General features: G+C 37.3%; 1 protein-coding gene across 5 annotated transcripts in view; it reads right to left on the bottom strand.

The window, feature by feature from the left end:
* The window catches only part of PIGN (phosphatidylinositol glycan anchor biosynthesis class N), a 100232-nt gene that overhangs the window by 16463 nt on the left and 60319 nt on the right, over nucleotides 1-23450 (bottom strand). For all 5 annotated transcript variants that reach the window (XM_049619768.1, XM_049619767.1, XM_049619771.1 and 2 more), the window contains 8 exons: nucleotides 21821-21929; nucleotides 19145-19253; nucleotides 16486-16588; nucleotides 10452-10554; nucleotides 8686-8772; nucleotides 5884-5939; nucleotides 5294-5369; nucleotides 2742-2815 (listed from right to left, as the gene is read on the bottom strand). In XM_049619768.1, the coding sequence (XP_049475725.1) occupies nucleotides 2742-2815; nucleotides 5294-5369; nucleotides 5884-5939; nucleotides 8686-8772; nucleotides 10452-10554; nucleotides 16486-16588; nucleotides 19145-19253; nucleotides 21821-21929 (717 nt within the window). The remainder of the gene's footprint in view (nucleotides 1-2741; nucleotides 2816-5293; nucleotides 5370-5883; nucleotides 5940-8685; nucleotides 8773-10451; nucleotides 10555-16485; nucleotides 16589-19144; nucleotides 19254-21820; nucleotides 21930-23450) is intronic.

The raw sequence follows: 23450 nt of genomic DNA, 5'->3' as shown, positions 1-23450 counted from the left end.
ACACACACATTCTTTTTCAATCACTACTGTTTAGCCATGGCTCTCTTGTATAGTTGAGTATGTACTCAAATATAGAACTGAAAATTGTCCCTTTTAGGTCTCATTATTTGGTTGGTTGTTGAATCCTTCTGTAATTCTAAAACTCTTCTCATTCTCCACTGCTGTCCAGTACTCTCTTATGCATTGATGCATGATGAAGGTGAGGAAGGTCTTCAAATTCCACGTCACCTCATGCTGTGAAATAGACTGGCCTGAAAATATCCTCAGCAGCTGTGAAAGACACTTTGGGTTGTCTGTTTCCAACACTCACTCCAAGCCACAACTTCTTTCTCTCTAACCACCTTCCAGGTTAGAAGGAACACGTGCCCCTTGGAGTTCTGCTCATTCAGACATACTCTGAAATACGTTGGATGGGTCATTTGGGAAAGACACTGCTTCCCTGATGGGAGGGGAGAACCAGCTGACACATCTCTTTGCCTCGTCCCCTAATGGTCCTTCTTCCTACCTGGATGGTAGATATGATGCATGGAGGTATGAGGAGAAAGGCCAAACTCTAAGAATGGAACAGCAAAAAGGCAGGGTTGCTGATGATATCACACCAGCTCTGGACTGCCAACCTCTGCACCCCATGTTATGTGAGACACATAATTCCCTATTTCAGCTACTATTGCTTAGATTTTCATTGTTTAAAACCAAAAACATCTTTTTTTGTTGTTTTCAAAAGCATCCTTAATGGATCAACCATTAAGTAATCTTCATGCCTGGATACTTCCTTTTAATGACCTCTACCCAAAATACACAAGTCTTCTGAGATGAAGCCAGTTATCAAGGCTGAGAAAATAGATAAGTTAATTTTTTTTAATGTTTTTATATTTTTGAGAGGGGGGAGGGGCAGAGAGAGAGAGAGAAAGAGAGAGAGAGAGAGAGAGACAGAATGCGAAGCAGGCTCCAGGCTCCGAGCTGTCAGCACAGAGCCGACGCGGGGCTCGAACTGATGAACACCGAGATCATGACCTGAGTCGAAGTCGGAGGCCCAACCGACTGAGCCACCTAGGTGCCCCGATAAATTAATTTTAAAGTCATGAAAAATAAAATAATATGAACACAGCTTTTCTACTTCACCTTTGTTTAAGACTAACTTAAGCAATGAGTTAAAAGAAAAGCAGTTAGAATCATCTCACGGGTTTGTTATACTGAACCCATCCCTGGCATTATGTCTCTAACAAGCCAGTCATTAGTATAAATTCTGCCTCCACCTTAACCCCTAGGCTTTCAAAAATTGTGTTGTAAGAAGATGCTTAGCAACATAAACGCTGAGATTGAAAATGAGGATAAAAAGGAGAGATGCTATCAGTGATATTTAGCAAGTGGCTACTTTAGCAAGTGGCAGGCAGGGAGCGATGGACTTGGGCTTGTGTGATGAATCGGATAAAGAAGACAAGGTGAGGAGCTGGTTCTCACCGGGCAGAAAAGGAATTGCCGGGCTCAGCCTGTGGCATATTAAATCTGAGGGGTCACTGTGACATTGAGGGGGAAATGCAAGTGACTTGTAAAGCTTTAGAATTCAACAGAGAAGACATTTCTGAAGTCTTGACTTTGTCTCCTTGGCCTCTGTTCTCTACCTTGATAGTTAGTCTTTTGTTGTGCCAGTCTCAGGACACAGTTACTACACACGTACACACCCTCCACTTCTCATTCCACACCACACCAGCTCTTCCTTGTTCCACATTAAAATCCCTGCCAACAAACATGTATCCGCTCACAGAGATGCAAGAAGTGCCTGTCGTTTGCCAGGTTTTTTTATTGCATCTAACTATTTTTATGTGATATTGACAAGGTATGTTTTCAATGTTAAATTCATGTAAATATGCTGTAAAAATACTAAATTAAACCGGAAAGAAATTGCTACTATTTTTAAACGGTGGAAGAAAATCTTGTAAAATTATTACTATTACAGCAGATGCATAAGAATATGCTAAACTCAGTTCTGGCTTAAACTCATCAAAAAGAGTATGCAAATTTATGCTAATATTAGTTATTTCTTTCAGCATTGAATATGCCAGTTTGATTCAAGAATAACTGCTAAGAAGCTTCATATTTATCTCAAGTGTCTTTCAAAGAGCCTGATCAGTCCCATGCTGATGAGGCAATTTTATTGGTTAAAAAAAGCAAATAGTTGAGTTGACAGCTTCTCTTCCAGAGTCTTGATTGCGTAAGACTGACTGCTCAGAAGTTTCTCAAAACTTAGAAGGAATAATTCCCATTCCACTTGTCAAATGTGTAGAAAACAAGACTAAGAAACTATGCAAATTATTGACATGCAGAACAGTTCATTTAAAGCCATGTAAAATGAAATAATGTTACACATTTGTCTCATACATATTTAAGAAATAACCCAAGAGAAGAGAATGATATCCCTTGTGTTTTGTAAGCACAGTTATATCTATGATAAACAAGTCATTAACTATAATTTAACATTTACATTTTACTGTTTTCTAGGGAAGCTCTTTGCTAGCTTGAATAATATTCTAATAACATTTTATTGTTGAGAAAGCATATTTGTCTGCTAGAGGCTCTAATCAACTAATTTTCTCTAATGACAGCTGAACTCTGGCTACAAGGGTACAACATTTTTTCCCCATTTTTATAATAAACAATCATTTTACAGCATCTTAGTAATCACGTTTACTCTGACTGCCTCAACATGGACAAATCCAATGCTTCTTAAATATTCACCTTACCTTTTTGATGATAACTGCGTAGTTAACTGAACTGCTTCAAAAGCACACATCACAAGAACGAAGGGGATTAAAATCTGTTTAAAAGGACAAACCATGCCATGGGTAGTTGAAGAATTTGAAAAACTTAAAAATAAATGCTTTTTCTGCTTATAGCAGTAATTTAACCTCTCAAACAAATTTTATCTACGTTAGTAAAGAGCAAACTCTGAAAACCATGAGATCAATGATATACAGAATAGTGATGAAATAGATTTAAAAATCAACATCAATAGCATATGTAGTATAAAAAGATAACAAATATCAACACTCATTCCAAATAAAACCTAATATAAATTTTTGATTTACGTCATTAAAGTAATTAATGACCCTGTTCAAATGATTCCAAGAGAGTATGAGAGGCACAGAATGCCCCAAATCAAATAAATTAGAGAGCCTGATAATTTGATTCACAGATCCCTGAACCCATCTGGTCACTTGATACTTTAACTCTATATACATGATTTAGCTGTTCTGCCATTGCTTTTTATTCATTTATCTTAATACAACTTTATTTCTGATTAAACAACTTAGACTCACTGTAAAATATTTATTAAAAAATTGAGAAAGTTATAATACAATTTATACTGATTGAAAATCCATAATCCAGAGCTAACACCGTTAATATTTTGAGATACTGCTTTCCAGTAACCAATTAAGTATGTGTATACGCTCACACACACACGCGCGCGCGCACTTGATATATAATAAAAAGAAAGGAGAGAGAAGCTAATGAAAAGAAATGATGTTCAAGACTGGATAAGATTGTTGCGAGTGAAATAAAATACAGTTTGGGAGGACCTTCCCTTCTGGCCACATCAGTCAAAAAAGCCATCCAGTGCATTATGTCAGTACAGCTCTGAATGTGGCTGGAGAGTAAAGATCTAGTATTTTAATTTAAACTTTTGTTTTTCTTTGTTTTTTTTTTTTAAAGGAAGTTCTTTTTTTTTTTTTTTTTTTTTTTTGAGAGAGAGAGCACTCAGGAGATTGGGGGAGGGGCGAGGGAGGGGAGAGAGACAGAGAGAGAGAGAATCTTCAGCAGGTTCCATACTCATCATGGAGCCTGACAAGGAGCTCGATCCCACGACCCTGGGGTCATTACCTGGGCCGAACTCAAGAGTCAGAAGCTCAACTGACAAAGCCCCTTCTTTACTTTTTTATTTTTTAATTATTATTATTTTTTTTTTGAGAGAGAGTTTGAGCGGGGAGGGGCAGAGAGAGGGAAAGAGAGAATCCCAAACAGGCTCCACACTGTCAGCACAGAGCCTGATGCAGGGCTCCATCCCATGACGCTGGAATCATAACCTGAGCTGAGATCAATAGTCAGCCACTTAACCAACTGAGCCACCCAGGTGCCCCACTTTTTTCTTATTTTTAATGAAAGGCCGATACTCTTCAATAGACTAAGAAAAGAGCAACTACCATTAAAAAATGTAATTGAGGGTGCCTACGTGGCTCAGCCAGTTGAGCGTCCAACTTCCGCTCAGGTCATGATCTCACGGTTGGTGGGTTCGAGTCCCGTATCGGGCTCTGTGCTGACAGCTCGGAGCCTGGAGCCTGCTTCCGATTCTGTGTCTCCCTCTCTCTCTGCCCCTCCTCCATTCATACTCTGTCTCTCTCTCTCTCTCTCAAAAATAAATAAAAATGTTTTAAAAAAATTGAAAAAAACTGTAATTGAAAGTTAAAGAAATAACATGTTTTACAATAGCTCAGTAGAAAATGGGACATGAGAAAAACATCTTTTTGATATTTCTTAGGATCACATTTGTATCAATGCAATAACAAAAAAAAAGGGATATTAATCTAATTAAGAGACACATACTTTTAACAATGGTTACTTTTGTGATCTGAACAGAAGGTAATCAGATTTTAGGCAGATATATACTAACTACGTAAAATGTGCCAGGCACTGTGGTAGAGGGAATAAGACAAGCAGAGTGACCCTGCAGAAGAAAGGAAAGAACATGAATTACATTCCACAGGAGTCTGAACCTCCAGAGCTGAGGAGTCTGTCATGATCTTGGTGCCATGTCATCCAGCTGGTGCCCACTGCATTACTGTAAATGTAAGCACTCAGTGACGTACCTGGTGAGTGAATCAATCAATTCTAGGTACATGGATTATGAGAACAGATTATGACATGTTGGCAGTCTTGTGGGGAACATAGAGAATCTTTGGGAGCACTGCAGCTTTGATCTGCACTGTACTTCCCCACAGGCTTTAATCATCTGTGCTGGGACTTCCCAGGATTTACAGAGAATCTGTACTTTGTGGAAGTTAAATGGGCTTAAGCATAAGGCAAAAAGGTTAGCTATATTTTGGAGTAAAAGCTAAAGGGCCCTACCCCCCATACAGCATTGTCTGGGAAGGTATCTTCTTTCTATGCGATCTCACTCTGTCAGAATGACTTCATAATCTTAAGGTCATGTAATGTGTTACATAATCTATCTTAATGTCACAATGAATTGATAATCTTAATCAGTATCTTAATATAATAAGAAAATAAGAAAACTAACCTTCCACATCATCAGGGCTCCCATCATAAAAGGACTAAACACGGTCAGAAAGCAATAGACAGAGGCAAGATCAAAGCTAAGGAACCAACATAAAGAAAAAAGATTTTAGAATTCACATCGTAACTTTAAAAGAATGTTCTACTAAAAAGGATGTTTCAACTACCTTTCTGAAAGCTACTCCTACTAAAACACAAGCTTACATCGTATCAAGAATATTAGGAAGCCACTCAGATGAAGTAGATATGCATGTGCCGATGCACACCAATCTCCAAAATATATCCTTTGGGATAAAAAGTATGGTACAGAACAGAAATCTAACTTGTATTATTTTTTATTATAAATATGCTGTTTTCATTTAAAATTACCTGTTAACAGGGCGCCTGGGTGGCTCAGGCGGTTAAGTGTCTGACCTCGGCTCAGGTCATGATCTCACGGTGCGTGAGTTCGAGCCCCGCATCGGGCTCTGTGCTGACAGCTCAGGGCCAGGAGCCTGCTTCGGATTCTGTCTCTCCCTCTCTGCCCCTCCCCCACTCACACTCTGTCTCTCTTTCAAAAATAAATAAACATTAAAAAAAATTTTTTTTAATTACCTGTTAACAGAAGCTATGTTCCCAGTTCCAAAAAATGCTGTCACTAAGAAGAAAACCTAAACAGAGTTAAGGAAATGCCAAAACAAGTCAGAATTCATACAAATTTCTCCTTCATTTAGAAAAGATATGCTTATTCTACCAGGAAGGTAACTTGATTTTTAACCTGTACACTTGGTCATAAATTGTCATAAGCGAATGTTCCATTACACGTCCTCGCAAATGAATTTTGAAGGAACCAGGCTGAAGAGGCGATGTGCTAAAAACAAGAGGCATGTGAGGTTATCCTCACTTGTCACTAGCACCTTTGGGAGGGCATTTTCCAATTCTCTAACAGAAGCAAGTTGGAGTGTTGTATCTGTAGTTGGCCACTGATGGTTTTTTCAAAAGGAGGACATGGACCCAGTGCATGTGACAGGCATCTTTAGGTGAAATCCTGTTTTAGTTCATATACTCTCACCGTGTGCCCACCACATGTGAAACGTGCCAGGTTCTTTGGAAGGCTCGGAAGGAGATACCATGTTCTATAATAACTGAACAGAGAATGAGACATGAGAAAATGCTAGACATCTTTTTGACACTTCTTAAATGTAACATCTGTTTTAATGCAGTAATAAAAAGTATTAATCCTATTGGTATCTAAGAACTAACTGCTAGAAAAGTACTTAAATACTGCCTGGTCCACTGAAAGGACTCCATAAATGTTAGCTACTATATTATTACAGACACATACACAAAAGTGGTAAAGAAACACTGAAGAGGATGTATGAATTATGACAACTTTCAGTGAAAAAGTGGCATTCGAGTTGGTGACTTGAGATTCAAATGTATTCATGGATCTATTCACTCAGCCAATCAACTGACCAACCAATATTTATTGTCTAGAATGAGTCAGAAGCAGAGCTAGGCACTAAGCATATAAATACGAGTAAAATAGTCTCAAAGTGCTCACATGGTAACTAAGATTATGACAATATATAGAAGTACATGAGAAGCATTTTAAGGTAAATGGTGGGGAAATAAAAGACATAGTCAAGAAATATTAACAGGTATGACAGAAGCTGAGAGTTTATTGAAGGATACAGTGAAAGGAAAGCAAGATTAGTGGCATACTAATTAACTAATAGATTAGTGGCATATTAATAAAAAGCCTTCAACTTTACTGTGGAGACAATGACAAGCCCACAAACATTTTAGGTGAGCGATACAAATAAGAAACACCAGTGACAGTGAGATATTCAAATCAGGGAGACAAATAAATATAGGCAGGAAATCAATTGGGAAGTTATTTCAGTAGCTCATGTTAGGGGCAAGGAAGGTCCGAGCTGGTGCACTGGGAGTGGAAATGGAGAATGAGGGCAGAGGGTGGGACTTCAGAACTGGACAAGGAATAGTTAAATATGACAACAAGTTTGATGGCCTGGGTGGTTGGGAGTATGGTGATGCCATTCAGTGAGATGAGGCCCGCCAGAGAGAGACTTTGGAGAAGGGTGGGCCGTTGTTAGTTTCAGACATATATTTGATGATGCCCCGCAGAATACTGGACATATGGCTCATGAGGTCAGGAGAGCTCAAGGCCAGAGAAGTAAACCTCAGAGTTGTCTGCGTGGAGGCGTCGGTCAAAGCTATAGGAGAGGGTGACATTATCCAGGCACAGGAAGAGGAGAAAGTTAAGCGTAGAGCTTGGAGAAGAACATCACTCAAAATCAGACAAAGGAAGAGGAAGTTTTAGTGCAGGAGAATAGAGCTGATGTAAAAGCTACGAAGAAAACCTGGCTCGTGTCCTGAAAGTCAAGGAAAAAGAAAAAGAGAAGTGAACAGAGCTGAATGTTACAGAGTGGTCAAGTAAAACTCAAGACCAGACTGTGCGGTCAGGGAGCCCCTGCAGACCCAGTGAGGATACAGTCTCAGCAGGGACATCCGACAGATCTTCACACAGCTACTACGTGCCAGGCACTGCTCTGAGTGTTCTAGGCTTAAGGCTATAGTACATAAATGGGGAGGAAATGGTAGCAGCAACTATGGATTTTTCTTCCAAGAAGCTTGGGAGTAAACAGAAAAGACAAGATACAATTATACTTTAGGGAGACGAAGGGTTCAGGGGAAGGAGTGTTTATTAGTATAGGGTGAGTGGAAGGAGCCTGCAAAGACAGAGCAAAACGGAGGGCAGAAGCAAGAGGCAGAGAGAGGGAGAACACCATGGTAGGTTCAAAGGAAATACCTCCCTGTGAACTTATTGCAGCTGATCAGCCAGCCTTCCCAAAGTGAGATTTTATTCCCCCATACTGTCCTTTAGACTTCTACCACTAATAACTTTCACACAATGTTGCCTCGGATGTGATCCAAAAACTTTGGGAGGAAGATATTACATAACATGAGTATAGTACAAAATACACACATAAAAAGATACAAACCAAACTCATAATAGTGGATTCTTCCGGACGAGGGAAATTAGAGTGGAGTTGGGAATTAAAAAAAAACAAAAAAACAAAAATAAAAACTTAAGCTTTAGCTGTAATGTTTTCGTTTTTTTTTTAAATGTGTGACATACGTGACAAAATATTACTTGTTGATATCTTGGATGGCGGGAATACACACATATACATTTGTTTTTAGTATCATTCTGTGTGCTTTTCTACAGTTTCACCATTTTTTAAAAACACGAGCCATATGAAGAAAATTACGGTTGATGGGGCTAACCCCTCCCAGGTGATACCACTATTAAGTGAAAAGGGGAAAACACCTTCTGACCCCACTAAGTGGGAGGTGGCAGCGCCTTAAAGCCAAAGCCCAAACAAAGGATACAAGGAAAAAGGCCCTCCGGACGTCATCCAGATAGAGCTGTCGGAACTGGGTTATATCAGTACTGCAGGTGAACCGGACACTGGTGACCTGGGAGACAATTGGAAATATACGAACACACAAGAACAGTTCGCTTACTTCTACCCTCAAAGGCAACCTTCCAGTCTAAGTTACAAGAGCTAGAAAGTTATCCTGTACTGACCAGAGCAAACAAAATAAAGCTGTTCCTATAGCTTAATTACACCTTAATAAAATCTGCCAAAAGGCAGACTACGTTGCTAACAATATGCTGAATGGAGCTGTAGTACTGCCGAATGTATAATAAACGGGAGACGTGAGCTTTTCCTTATCCCATGTAAATGGTTCACTTTCAATCCCTATGTAATTCTTCCTTTTTTGACGTCCTGATTCTTCAGGGTCCTGACCTTCTAAAACCCAAATATGGCATGATATGAAAAAGCATGATCAAATCAAATATTTCTCTGTTTCTTTGTTATTCTGTTAATTCTATTTGTAGAAAAATTATTTTCTCTCTATAAAATATAAAATATTTCTACTTTTGGTAAAATAGAAAGTCACTCAAGTCCAACAATGTGGATGCACTCTTGCTTAATCCCCCTCTCTCTGTAAAAATAAAAACTCATGGGGGAGTTTAAAGGGAGATCTTCCCCTTCCTCCACTTTCCATGTAATTTTCTAGTAAATTTAATAGAAATTTAATACTTTATACTTTAATACTCCTTTATATAAAAAAAATCTCTTCCATTAAAAAACAGAACTTAAAAAATGACACAAAAATGTTACTTTTAAATTTAATATCCACTTAATATTAAAATATTTAATATTTACTATTAAGGACAGTCTGACCATTTATTTGAATCTGATCAAAACTGCTTTTCATGTACTGTTTTAATATTCCAGGGCTGAAAGTTAAAAAACAGTAATTATTTAATATACTTCAATAAAGTTCCTTCATTATTGAAATTCATTATTCTAAATTATCAATTACTTTCTGTAAACTCAACTGGGACCAGTTATGGATGGATCAATGGACCAACTACGAAGGTGTTTTTCTGCAATATTCTTTTTATCTGACCTCAGTAAAAGTGTAAATATTCTGTCACCAATTTCTTATAAATTACCTTCAGTTCTAAAATAAAGGCAAGAGACATCAATTTCACTGTATAGCTCAGCATGATAAATGTGTCCTTAAAATTTAGCTGGCTTTCAGCCAATTCAAAGTATACTGTGGTTAATAAACAGCTTAAGATTTGGACTGAGGCCATGATCACTAAGGCAGCAGAATAAACAATTTGGGATAGGACCACTAGAAAGAGAAAAACAACACAGAAAACACAAATGGCACCTTCTGATCAAATTCATGAACTGACTTGTGACAATGCTGAATATTCTTGTGACTAAAATAAATTGAGGGAAAGAAAAATTAGATAGGAAAACAGAAGAAAATAAGATCAAGAACATTGTTTCCCCTCTACTCCTTCATCTACATTGATGTTTTTGTACATCAATGATTCACAAATAATCCCTCAGCCCAACCTGTTTAATGCCTATAAAACAATGAAATCATGCTTTTCTGTTAGAAGTGAAAAATTTTCTGACAAACGAATTGCTTCATTTTTATTACTAAATTAATTATGACTGCCTTAAATGGCAGTCATTAAAATTTTTGATGGACTAACACTGCGACTTCCTTCTAAAACAGACAATATTTATTCTCAAATAAATGCAACAACGATTCTGCCCAGCTACCTTCTGTTTGCAGGAAATACCACGTTGCTGCAGGGTTTCTTGTTCCACCTGTATCCAGACAAACATTAAGCATGACAATACTAATGGAAAGAGAGCTTCGTACCTAAGCAGTAAAGGCATGGGGGAAGAAGTGGGAGGGTAGGGGGGAAAAAAAAGAAAAAAAACATTAAACAAGTAAATATGCACATTTATGCTGAGAGGTCTTTCTCAAAATTTAAAACATCCTTGATAACATTTCTAAGTCAGAATATCACAAAATTTAAATTTTCTAGGCTTTCCAGAAGAAGAAAGTGGGAAGGGAAAATTTAGATATCAACTCCAGCATCATCTTTTTTAAAATTTATTAAATCTTGAGATCACTACAATTTAAAAATAGTAGGGATATTTAGAAATCAGTGTAAGGTAAAACAACAAATACACAAAAAAGGAGAGAAAACATTAAGACAAAGGTAAAAAGTCAATTCCTGAGTTAAAATCATTAATATACATAGAAGAACAAGCAAACATCCCGAATTAAAAAAAAGGGGGGGTGTAATACAGGCATAAATCTCTCAGAAAGGAAAAGAAAAGAGCTAATAAATACATGAAATATGTCTGACCTTACTGATAATTGATATGGAAACTAAAAGAACAGGAAGATACCATATTCGCTTATCACATTTATCCATTAAAAAATATAATAATGTCAACAAGAGTGTAATGAAAACTAACTCTTCGTATACTCTATATAGAAATAAACATGTTCTGGAAGACCATTCAATGCTGTGTATCTATAATTCCCCAAATAGTCATATACCATAATCCAATGATGTCACTTTTGGGAACGTACCCTGAGAAAATAATCCAACATGTGCACTACAATTCTCATATGAAGATGTTTGTTGTAATACTGTTTACAGAAGGGAAAAAACAAAAACAAAAACAGTAAGCAAGCTAGGAATTGATCCCATAATGTACAGTACATCTCTGGGGTGGTCTAATGTGGACATTATCAGGTGGACAAGGGAAAGGCTCAGGAGATAAGACAGTGGCAGAAGTTTTTTCTCATCCTCGTCCAGCTAAGTGTGCCACCCTGGCCGTCCCCCAAATCTTCTCTTACGGTCTTCTCACACTGTTGGAATCCCACGTTCACTGACATGTCTTTCCCGCTAGTTTGTAAGACCTCTGCCTGTGCCACCACTGCAGGTCCAGCTAACAGTAAGTATTTGCTGGGTGAGTTACTTATCCAAGTGGAAGTTTCAAAACAAAATCAAACTAACCAAACCAAAACAAAAAAAACCCTTTATTTCTCTCAAATTTTTCACTTAGTGAACTCTATTCCAATTGGTGCTATTTCCTAAACATGAGAAAGCAAAAGAAGCAAAATGCTTTAAACTCGATTACTGATCATAAAAATAAAACACTGAAGACCAGGCAGAAGGAGCTATTGATATTTAAGACAGCATACACAAATCACTTGGTATATAAGATGTACAATGCCCAACTCCCTCTCTCTGCCCTTCCCCCACTCATGCTCGCTCGCTCGCTCACTCGCTCTCTCAAAAAATAAATAAATAAACAAACAAATAAATAAATAAAAATAAACATTAAAAAAATAAAAAAGGGGCTCCTGGGTGGCTCAGTCGGTTAAGTATCGACTTCAGCTCAGGTCATGATCTGGTGGTTCACAAGTTCAAGCCCCACATCTGGCTCTGTGCTGACAGCTCTGAGCCTGGAGTCTGCCTTGGATTCTGTGTCTCCCTCTCTCTGCCCTTCCCCCACTCATACTCTCTCTCTGGAAAGAAAAACAATAATAAAAATAAACATTAAAAATGATGTAGAATGCCCAAAGATATGAATAGAGAATATATACATGAGAAAATATCATTAGTAAAACAGGTACAGAAAATTACACAAAGCGTGCCATTTTTGACCTATTAAAATCACTTTTGAAGTTCTTATTTAAAAATGAAAATACCAAATACTGTGGAGGATATGATGAAATAGGACCTGTCCTAGGTTGCTGGTGATATTATAAACTGGTACTGTTCTGAAGACAAAAGTCAAAAAAAAATTCACGGACCACCTATACTACGTGTGAGAAGTGAAAAAGGGATCTAATCTAAACTATGTAGAAAGCTTGTATACAAAAACGCAAATCAAAATATTACTTATGATAATATAAAATGGAAATAAATGATCAAAAATAGAGGAACAGCTAAATAAATCAAGGTTCATTCACATCATAGAATATTAAGTATCTATTAAAACGATAGTTAGGAAGCCTATGAGCCACCAGGGAAAATGCTTCTAAAATAAAGCTAGGTAGGAAAAAAAAGATATAAAATAGTACATGGACTATAATCAACACCATGTTAAAAGACAAATACAGAGGTTAAGACTAGAAGAAATATACCAGAATATCAGGAGGAGGGGTAGGGTCAATAGATTGATTTTCCCCTTTATCCCTACTTTTCAAACTGTGATTAATACTATTTTTACAATGATTTTTTAACAAATAATTGAAAAACAAATGTTGATTTAGAATGCCTACGTCCCAGCTATTCTTTACAATTTAGTTCAACTTCTACATGAGTCCTTGATGGCACCAATTCAGCTCCCCTCCTCAAATTCTTTCACTAGGCATTCCTTTATATATTTATTTTATTTTTTAAAATGTTTATTTATTTATTTTGAGAGAGAGAAAGAGAGAGAACGTGAAGGGGGGTGGGGAGATGCAGAGAGAGGGAGGGAGGGAGAGAAGAAGAGAGACAGAGAGAGACAGAATACCAAGGAGGTTCTGTGCTATCAGCACATGATCCCATGAACCGTGAGATCATGACCTAAGCCGAAATCAAGAGTGGGACAGTTGACTGACCGAGCCCCCAAGGCACCCCTCTCTAGGCATTTCTTTATATCTTATAATTTTCAATCAAATTAAGTCACAATACCTTAATTGTTGCATTTTGTAATTGCCTAACACCGTAAAATAAAGTCCTTATTTTACAGCAGCTTACGACTCTATGATGCATCTGGGGTAAGCTAACTGTTCTGCCCATTTGTCTGTCTAGTGGTCAGGACACTGGAGGCAGGAAAGGAAAAGCAACTGTTGATGAATTGAATCAAGAAGGTGTATGCTCTAAATAAAAGAGGACCACGATTTCCTAAAATATTTGCAGTTATGTAGGAAAGCATTCTTTCCTAATATATGGAAACATAAATATCATAGTTCTACAAATAGTGCTACAGATTTATTCCCTTTCAGAAACTATAAACTATAATCATTTTCATTTGTAAAATGTAGATGAATAAATCTGATAAAGACAATCTTCCTATGGGACTTTGTTTCTTTAGACAATCAATATCTTGTATAAAGTCTGCGTATCTGAATTAATAAACTGAAATACCAATAAAATGTCATCACAGGCTCACAGTGTACATAATAAAACCTTACAAAATTAGGATCTGCCACTTTGGTCTCTGCAAATTCAACAGGGCAGAAAAGGCATTTGGCTTTGTTTTATAGTTAGCTAAGCAAAGGGATAATATAAATAAAATTTTAGTGGGAAATGTTTAACAAACTTAGAACTACTTTCAAGCATTACAATAGCTTCCATTTGCATAAAAATAATCAAATGCTGATTAAAATGACTCTTCTTTATTCATTAAATCAAGGATACATTGTTAGAACTTAGGATTACTATTACTGTATTTCTGTAAAGTAATAAAACTGCATTTCTTTTAAATACCCTATAATTGTGACTATTCACTACTTTACATAGAGAATCCTCCAGATTGTCCAAAATAGTTAATGTGGAACAATGACAGGTGGACTATTAGTTTTGCAAAACTGATTTGACATTGAAAAATGAACTAATGGAAATTGTTAGACTGTGCTGTTTTAGGCTATTCCTGTTGCATTTTTCTGCAAAGGCAAATATGCTTTCTGATGTTGAATAATATATTTCTTAATACATTCATTAACAAGGTCATACTCATTACTACTGTTCTGATTTTATGCCTGAATTTTTTTCTTTTTAGATTTTCTTAAAATAAATTACAGTAATATGTTTTGGTATCTTTGTGACTGTGAAATTGAGGATTTAAAACATCATGAAATATTTTTTTACTAAAAATTCAACTTTAATCGTCCTTTCTTCTTTCCTTCCTTTCTTTCTAAAGAGCAAACCAGATCTATTTTTAGATTTATTCGTATTTCTTAAATCTTCTACACATTCGTTTACCTTTGTTTATTGCTTTAGAATGTGAAGGTTCAAAACAGAAGAGGGATTACTGATTATTAAGTGACTACGTAGAAGCTGGCACATATCTCTGGACCCTCTCAAACACGTACTTTCTTTTTTTTAAATTATTTTTTTAATGTTTATTTATTTTTGAGAGAGAGAGAAATGTAAATGTTTATTTATATTTTGAGAGAGAGAGAAAGCACGAGTGAGGGAGGGGCAGAGAGAGAGAGGGAGGCACAGAATCTGAAGGAGGCTCCAGGCTCCGAGCTGTCACTACAGAGCCTGACGTGGGGCTCGAACTCACGAACCGCGAGATCATGACTGGAGCCTAAGTCGGATGCTAATCGATGGAGCCACCCAGATGCTCCTCAAACACATACTTCCTTAAGGCAACCTCTAGGTAGGATCTCTTCATGAAACTCATGTGTCACCCCAAAATGCTGGGTTAGAATAGGAATGATTTTACCTTTTGTCTTCTTATCCAGACTAAAAACTAATTCATAGAAACTTTGATGGATTCTTATTGTAACTAAATTATTTATCCTGAAATTTCACCAATGAAGGGGAAAAGAATGAACAGTTTTAAGGTCACCTTATGTTTATCACTTTTGAGTAAGAACATGCTGACAGACTTCAAGCTTAATTTGAAAATTCAAAGTTCTAAGTCTCAAAGCAAGCCCCTCTTAAGATCTTATGAGGTAACTGGTGAAAATTTCCATGTTGCTTATATTACATCTTCACAGCTGTGCTCCAGATCTGGATATGCAGGGAGAAAGGAAGGCAGGAGGTGTGAGGAGCTCTGGTAAGGGAAGGTTTTGCACCCTTCTGGATCATCTCTTATCTGAGGACTACAAGAACTCCCAGGGCCTAGGCCACTAATAATGTTAGGGTCTACTATGAAAAGATTTTTGAGAATATCCCTCTAATTCTGAATTAGGACAACCAAGTTTCCCAAAGAATAAACCTATATTTTGAACCCAAAATAGTTTTACAAAATCATCTAACACTGGGAATAACCTGTTGATAGCACAGGGAATCCCTAGGTTTAGTCTACTTGAGATCAAGATCCTATATTTGGACCAAATTTAGCCCAAATGAGTAGTGGTGATTTGAGCTGTCTGTTGTATCCAGTGTTGTTATAATGTATGTATTTCTCACCCTCATCAGCATTTGAGTAAGGATGAAATAAAATTCAAAGGCAAGTAAAGAATCCTTTTCTTCAAAAGCAGGCGGGACGATTATATCACTGTTTCACGGACTTCTAGAGAACACTTCAAGCTGCTAGTTTTTGTGTTTGTTTTACAAGAAAATTTAAATCTTAAATAAAAATGGGCTGTTTAATTTCTGGGAAAATATTCTGAAAGGTTCTGAATCGAAAGAAATATTTGGACTATGGTATACATAAGACTAAAAATTACAAGAAAAAATATATTCAAATAAGAACAGACAAGTCAAGGCATCATTTGAAGTGCACATAAGTAATGTCACAGAGCTACAGTTCTTCCAAGTCCTTGTTTGAGACTTTGAGTTTCTCCATAATCAACCAAAACTTTCTAACACTGTAGTAAAATGACATTTTAGCAACTCCAGGAAATAAACAGAAAGACAAAGACAACAGGCAATACTATGAAAATAAGAAAACAACAGATTTAAGATCAAGTCATATACAGTTCTTACGAAGCAGAAAATATTTCTAATTTTCTCAAGATTTACACATACTTCATTTCCGGAGGTAAAATATTCAAAGAGAAATGTCCATATCATTTAAAACTTGCTACTAAAAATTAAGCTTTAAAACCAGTGCATACCCTGTGCTTAGCAGTATGTAGGTTGACATCAAGGAAAGAAGAATGCTAAACAACCGCTCGAAGAGACTTGTGGGACTCAGCAGTGGCAGGACGAGGGAAAAGGCTGCAATAAAACAAAGGAGGGTAGTGTCAGTACAGCCAGCACAATGGACATGAGTTCAGAAGCACTGATCCTAGGATCATTTACAGCAGCTATTGTTTCTGTGACCTCTCAATTGGGCTATACTTGTCCTAATCATTTTTGTAAGAAATTTGAAACTTGAACATTTTTTTAAAGTTTATTTATTTATTTCAAGAGAGAGACAGAGGGAGCAAGTGGGGAAGAGGCAGAGAGGGAGAGAGTGAGTGAGAGAGAGAAAGAGAGAGAGAGACAGAGAGAGAATCCCAAGCAGGCTCTGTGCTGTCAGTGTGGAACCAGACGCAGGGCTTGAACTCAACAAACTGTGAGGTCATGACCTGAGTCAAAACCAAGAGTCAGACGCTTAAACAACTGAGCCACCCAGGCACCCCTGAAACTTCTCGGACAGAGAAAACAGAGCGTGAGTGGGGGAGAGGAAGAGAGAGAGGGAGACAGAATCCAAAGCAGGCTCCAGCCACAGAGCCTGACTCGGGGCTCGTGCTCACTGACCGCGAGGTCATGACCTGAGCCAAAGTTGGATACTCAACCGACTGAGCCACCCAGGCACCCCAAGAAGGAGAGATTCTTAAAGGAGAATGCTGAGAACCTCTGGTAAATGCAGTGTGAGTACTGGAGCTAGAAAATCATCAATTTTATAGCCATCGTGACAAAAACTGGATCAGGAAAGACTTACGAATGGATGCTACATCTAGGGAAAATTTTGATGAGCATATTTGATGGCCTTAGAGTGTGTCCCCACAGACAGCTTATTAGTTGCAGGGAGAGGGAGAAACAGTAAATATACCGTGAAAAAACTGGGCAACACCTTGATAGGGTGATGGAAATTGACATCAACAATGAGGGACAGATAGAGAGACCATGAGCCTGTAAATGTGACCTAAGAAGGGCACAGCATCACTTATGCAGTATGCTGGCCGATAATGCATAGCTCCAATTTAATTACAAAGAAACATCAGACAAATTCAAACTGAGTAACAGGCCATTGTAGGGTAGGGCTTGTGGTTGGTCATATTCTTCAAAACGTCAATGTCATAAAAGACAAAGAAAGAAAAAAAATGCCATGAACGTTGCTGGGTCAACTGAAAAATTACTCTAAGGATTGGTAGAATAGATAAAAGTACTGAATAGGGTCTTCAAAAAATTGTACACGTACATATATTCACAAACACAGATGAGGGACAAGCACTTGACGTGGAGGACGGCTTTCTATAATTCTGGTAAGTGCACTGTTTTTTAAACGTTTTTAGAAGTTTTAGAGATTTCAAAATGAGATATAATGACATGCGCACAAACTGCGTTTTCTTTGCTTCTCGTCCGCCCTGTGGTTTACCCTTCGGTGGGTAAGAAAACCGAGGAAGTGAGCCAGGCTGCACCGTGAAGGAACAAGGAAAAGCTGGGTTGCTACTATGTCTATCGGACCCCCCAACTTGCCATATGTTGTTTCCGCTGGTGTGTGCTAACTGGGTATTTGTGAAGTTATACACTATGACACAAAGACTTCCCTTTAATATTACAGTTCTCGCTCAGAGTTTTTGTTTTTCCTGGGGATTTAAAAACGAACATGTCCTATGAGAGAGATCATTACTTATAAGTCACCACACTGGAATATTACCACTCCTTCCTTGCAGAATATAAGCTCCAGGAGGGCAGGGATTTGGTCCACCTTTATTATTCTCAGGGAAAAAAAATAGTGCCAGAACATAGTACAAACTGAACACATTTTCTTTTTTCTAATGAAGGAGCAGTCATTAATATTGTTTAGGCAGAATGAACATAAATAGTAACTTCATTAAATCAAGATAACTGAAGGCCTGCCCTTCATCAATTTTACAGTAAGTTCCATCCAAAGATGGAACAACAAAAATCATTAAAAAAAAAAAAAAAAAAAAGGTTACACTGCATGCCACATAATTCACAAGTATCACAAAGTGTCTTTTTTTTTAATGAAAAACCTGGACTTCAAGCTTGTCCTGGTCCTCTAGCTGGAAGAAAAACCCTACATCCTTAAATTACACTTGTTTTCTCCACATGCACATTTCGGGATCCTTAAGCAAAGGTACTACAGAGGAATGTGTTTTGAAAATTTTAACTGGCTTTATAAAATGTGTAATGTGTTGGGAAGTGACTAATCAATGTTATTTTCAGCAAGGGAAATACAGATAAAATTGAACTGTTTCTTAGTCCCTGTGTAAGAATGGAGAATTTATGAACTGACATGAAATTGCAGGATAAGAATCTCTTCTCTTCTGGAATCACTTAGACTCTTATCAGGTGTGAATAAATGTATAGCCTTATTATCAGGCCAATCATATCCTATCAAGTAATTCTTATTAACACATCAATGGAGACAAACGTTCTAATTTTCTTTGTCAAATTCTACCATAAGATAAAAATAATCACTGGTTATTATTATTTTCATTCAACAAAATTATTTCTTTCAATAACAAGAATATAGATATAAATGGATAATTTTAAGGTATGACTTGATGTAACGTTAACTCATTTAATTTGACCTCTTACCTAATATTAGCCAGCTAATGATCTGATTAAGAAGAGGCAGTCCTTGCTTCTTGCGTAGACTGCTGTGGGTGCTATACGTAACACACATAGAAAGCACTACGCTCAGCATCTGAAAACAAATACAAACACACAAAGAAAAGAGAAGGTGGTGAGAGACTAGTTTATATACAAAAAGAATACTTAGGAAAGTGCTTCAACAACTGGGATCTAGCCCCAAAGCTATTGACATTGGACCAGCTCACCCTCTTGCAGCAAGGCTACAAGTTAGAGCTTGGTACTAGGCAGACGCCCTCCTTTACAAGCATGAAATGAGGCATGTTACACTTTCAACAACAGTTTGGTATACGTGATCACACTGTATCTATTTAGAAATATTCATTATTGGGGCGCCTGGGTGGCTCAGTCGGTTAAGCGGCCGACTTCAGCTCAGGTCCTGATCTCACACTCCGTGAGTTCGAGCCCCGCGTCGGGCTCTGTGCTGACAGCTCAGAGCCTGGAGCCCGCTTCAGATTCTGTGTCTCCCTCTCTCTCTGTCCCTCCGCTGCTCATGCTCTGTCTCTCTCTGTCTCAAAAATAAATAAAAACATTTTAAAAAACTTAAAAAAAAAAAAGGAAATATTCATTATTAACTCTGAAGATTTCCTAAATCATGGAAACGCAAATGGTGCGACGTGGTTAACTGTCTTCCACCTCTGGCCCTTGTCCAGTCATATCCATTGACTCAACACATATTTGTGGCCTGAATGTTCACCTGGTACTGAGAACACAAGGAGGTACAATACTCTTCAGGGAATATATACAAACTAGTGGAGAACTGGGAAACTCTGGCTTGGAGGCTGTTTTCAGAAATACTGTTTGGTGGGAACATGGTCACTCTTGTTCATTTATGTGTCGTCCACAGCTCCCTTTGCACTACAGTAGCAGGGTGGAGAATTTACAACAGACTCCATACAACCCACAAGCTTAAAATACTTAGTTATGGCTCTTTAGAAAATTGTTCGCTAATCTCTGAACTAGAGGATTAACTGTCATTTTAAGAAATGACATAAGCTACGGCTGTAAATAAACTCTTAGAGATCAGATTAGCAACCTCCTCACCAATCCTTGAGATACATTAATTTCTCTTATATTTTCAGTGAATTTAGAAAAAATGCTGTTAAGTAAGTTATGACACAATCCTAGTATCCTTTCAATTGTAAGATGCATTCTGTCAGAGATGTTAAAATGTTAGAAGATATTTGTCTTGGAACCACCAAAAATATGCTGTACAATAGAGCAATTAATGCAAATTAATAAAGTTAACATAAAAAAGAAATTTCATAACAGATTTACCTTATATTCAGGGCTACTTATAAAAAGCCCATAAGAATTTTAACATACTTGCTCCTATAGAGTGGGATCCAGAAACATTCACTTCTGTCAAAGTATTCATAATCATATGTGAATTCTGTCAAAGTTACCTATGGGCTTTAGTGTAAAGCCAGTGAGTGTACCATTTTTTAAAAAAATTTTTTTAACATTTATTTATTATTGAGAGACAGAGAGACACAGAGCATGAGCGGGGGGAGGGGTAGAGAGAGGGGGAGACACAGAATCTGAAGTAGCCTCCAGGTTCTGAGCTGTCAGCACACAGCCCGACACGGGGCTCGAACTCACAAACTGTGAAATCATGACCTGAGACGAAGTCGGTCGCCTAACCAACTGAGCCACCCAGGTGCCCCAATACCATTTAAAATGAAATACGTGTCCCAATGTCTCGACAGGACATTTGACAAAATACTTCTTCTCTTTTTATGTGTTTTCTGTTGTTCTCCAAGAATAAATTAACATCTTTTAAGTGTTGTATATTTTTATTTTGGAGTATTCTTGGCTTTATTTTCTATTATCCTAAGCTTTGTTCTGAGGAAATTTTTTGAGAAAACTCCTGTAAGTTTTCTTTTGTCAGTGGTCTGGATGTGGTTTTTAATTTTTTTTTTTTTTTTTTTTTTTTTAGTGTTAAAAGAACAAACAAGTGGTTTCCATGCTTATGTACAAAACAGCTATCATTTTACAGAATATGACATTATATATTCTCCAATTCTCACAACCCTATATTAGAGCGTATCTCTACAGATTGAAAACAGACTGAAGCTAAACAGACTGAAAATCACACATCTAGTATACAGTATAACTAACTGGGAATTGACTCGATTTTGAAACATCAAGTTCAAAGTTCTTTTTGTCACAGCAAAGCCAACAACCAAGGTGAAGTCAACTTTCTCCTGGCACGTCATCTGAAGTCTTAAACAGACTATTCTTCATGTAAACATACTCAGAGGTTGCTCTCACTTCAAAGATTACCTTTGTCCTGACTCAAATGAGAGCAATACAGAATCTCAGGCCAGAGGAGGCCATTTAGAGTTCAACTTTTTTGGTCAATACGGATGCTTCTCAGGTCTCCTTAGTCTCTGTTCTCTTGGCATCTCTGGGCTGTCTCCTGCTGAACTTTTTGCTATTTCATACCTTTTAGAGAATGTATTTCCATATGATAGCTTACACAGAAAATTTTCTTCCCAACTGGCAGATATTGAGTAATGTAAACATGATGGCATCTTAAGAACAACATCATTAAATACAACCATAAGATATATTTTGGTATATCATTAGCATGACATGGTGTTGAAATGTGTAACTGACCTGAAATAGATGTAACAATAGCTCTTCATTTATAAAACTGTCTTTTCTTTTTATGAGAGATGTTAAAACACACAGGGATAGCAGAAGAACCAGCAAGCCTGCGCCCATTCTGTTTTAAAACACAATTCACAATTTCAAATTTTCTTGATATATTTACTGAACACATATCATATAAAAATATTAGACATTTTACTCTAATGTAGACCCTCCGTATCAGTCATTTGGTTTTGTCAAGATGAAACAGGTATAACAGGAATGAAAATCTGAGGATGAAGATACACGAGGGATGGGGTTATTTTTAACTTCTCACAATTTTTTAGGTATCTTTACCTTATTTCTTGACTTCGATTTTTTTTTGATGTTTATGCATTCCAGCCACCACAATTCTTAGGCTGACTTGGACAAGTTTACAGAAAACAATATAAAAAATAGTTAAACGTATCATCACTGTCTACAATATAAACTTTCTGACTATACTATGAGCACTTACTCATACCAAAAAGGATCAACATTTCTAATCCTTAGTGTTGCCGGGAGGAAAAAATGGTTCCTTCCATTATTAACCTTTAGCCAGCGTCTCCTGGGTAAAGGAAGGGTAGGGAAGAGGTCACAAAGGCAGCAATGCAAGTGAGGCATTTGTACAGTATGGAGACCACAAATTCTAGTTTTTCAAGAGCACCAGGTATAGTACGGTTCCTGAAGCTGCAGGAAAATGGTATCAAGGAAATGGTGTACTGATGTCGAGTTCTATTTCTCACCTCCCAAAAATCTGAGTAACATAGGACAACTGAAATTAGATTGAGTGCAGAATCTGGAGGCAGGCAACGTGACAACAAAGAGAAAAGGAGTTGGTTAAAAAGAAGTAAGAGCAAAAAGCAGGGCTAAAAATAAATGCAAAGCAGGAATTCCTAGGAAAATGCTTGTTTGTTTTTGTTCGAAGTCTTTGAGAATTGTAAGGGGACAAAGTAGTTATACATTCAGCGTGGATTACCATTAAAACTTATGAAAACAGCCATCTATGGTCAAGATACTTTGCTTTTTCTTTTTCTAAAAAATAATTTGGTATTTTAATTCATTGGCAAATATGATTTGATTTTATTTTACTTATTTAAAAAAAATTTTTAATGTTTATTTATTTTTGAGAGAGAGAGACAGAGACAGGGTGTGAGTGGAGGAGGGAGAGAGAGAGGGAGACAAAGAATCCGAAGCAGGCTCCAGGCTCCCAGCTGCCAGCACAGAGTCTGACGTGGGACTCGAACCCATGAACTGTGAGATCATGACCCAAGCCGAAGTCAGACGCTTAACCGACTAAGCCACCCAGGTGCCCCTATGATTTTATTTTAGAGAACTTAAGAGGAATATTATAGCCATGTGATTTTTTTGCTTTTTCTTTTAATTTTATCCTTAAATGTTTCACATATCTATCTTTGCAAGTTTCTAAAGAAGGGAGGTGAGGTGAGAGATCAAATGGAGAGTAGAAATTTCTCCATGAACCAGGAGTCAAAATAAAGAAGTTGCAAAAATAGCTACCAGAACACCAACACAAAGTTAAATCACTGAAGAATTTAAATTAAGATGCATAGAGGGAGAAAACATAATTTTTAAAAATACAAATTAGATTTCTCATGTT

The sequence above is a fragment of the Panthera uncia genome (genome assembly GCF_023721935.1).
Source record: "Panthera uncia isolate 11264 chromosome D3 unlocalized genomic scaffold, Puncia_PCG_1.0 HiC_scaffold_8, whole genome shotgun sequence".
NCBI classification, from domain to species: Eukaryota; Metazoa; Chordata; class Mammalia; order Carnivora; family Felidae; genus Panthera; species Panthera uncia.
Note: the sequence above shows the minus strand (reverse complement) of the source record. Positions and strands in the feature narration are given on the sequence as shown.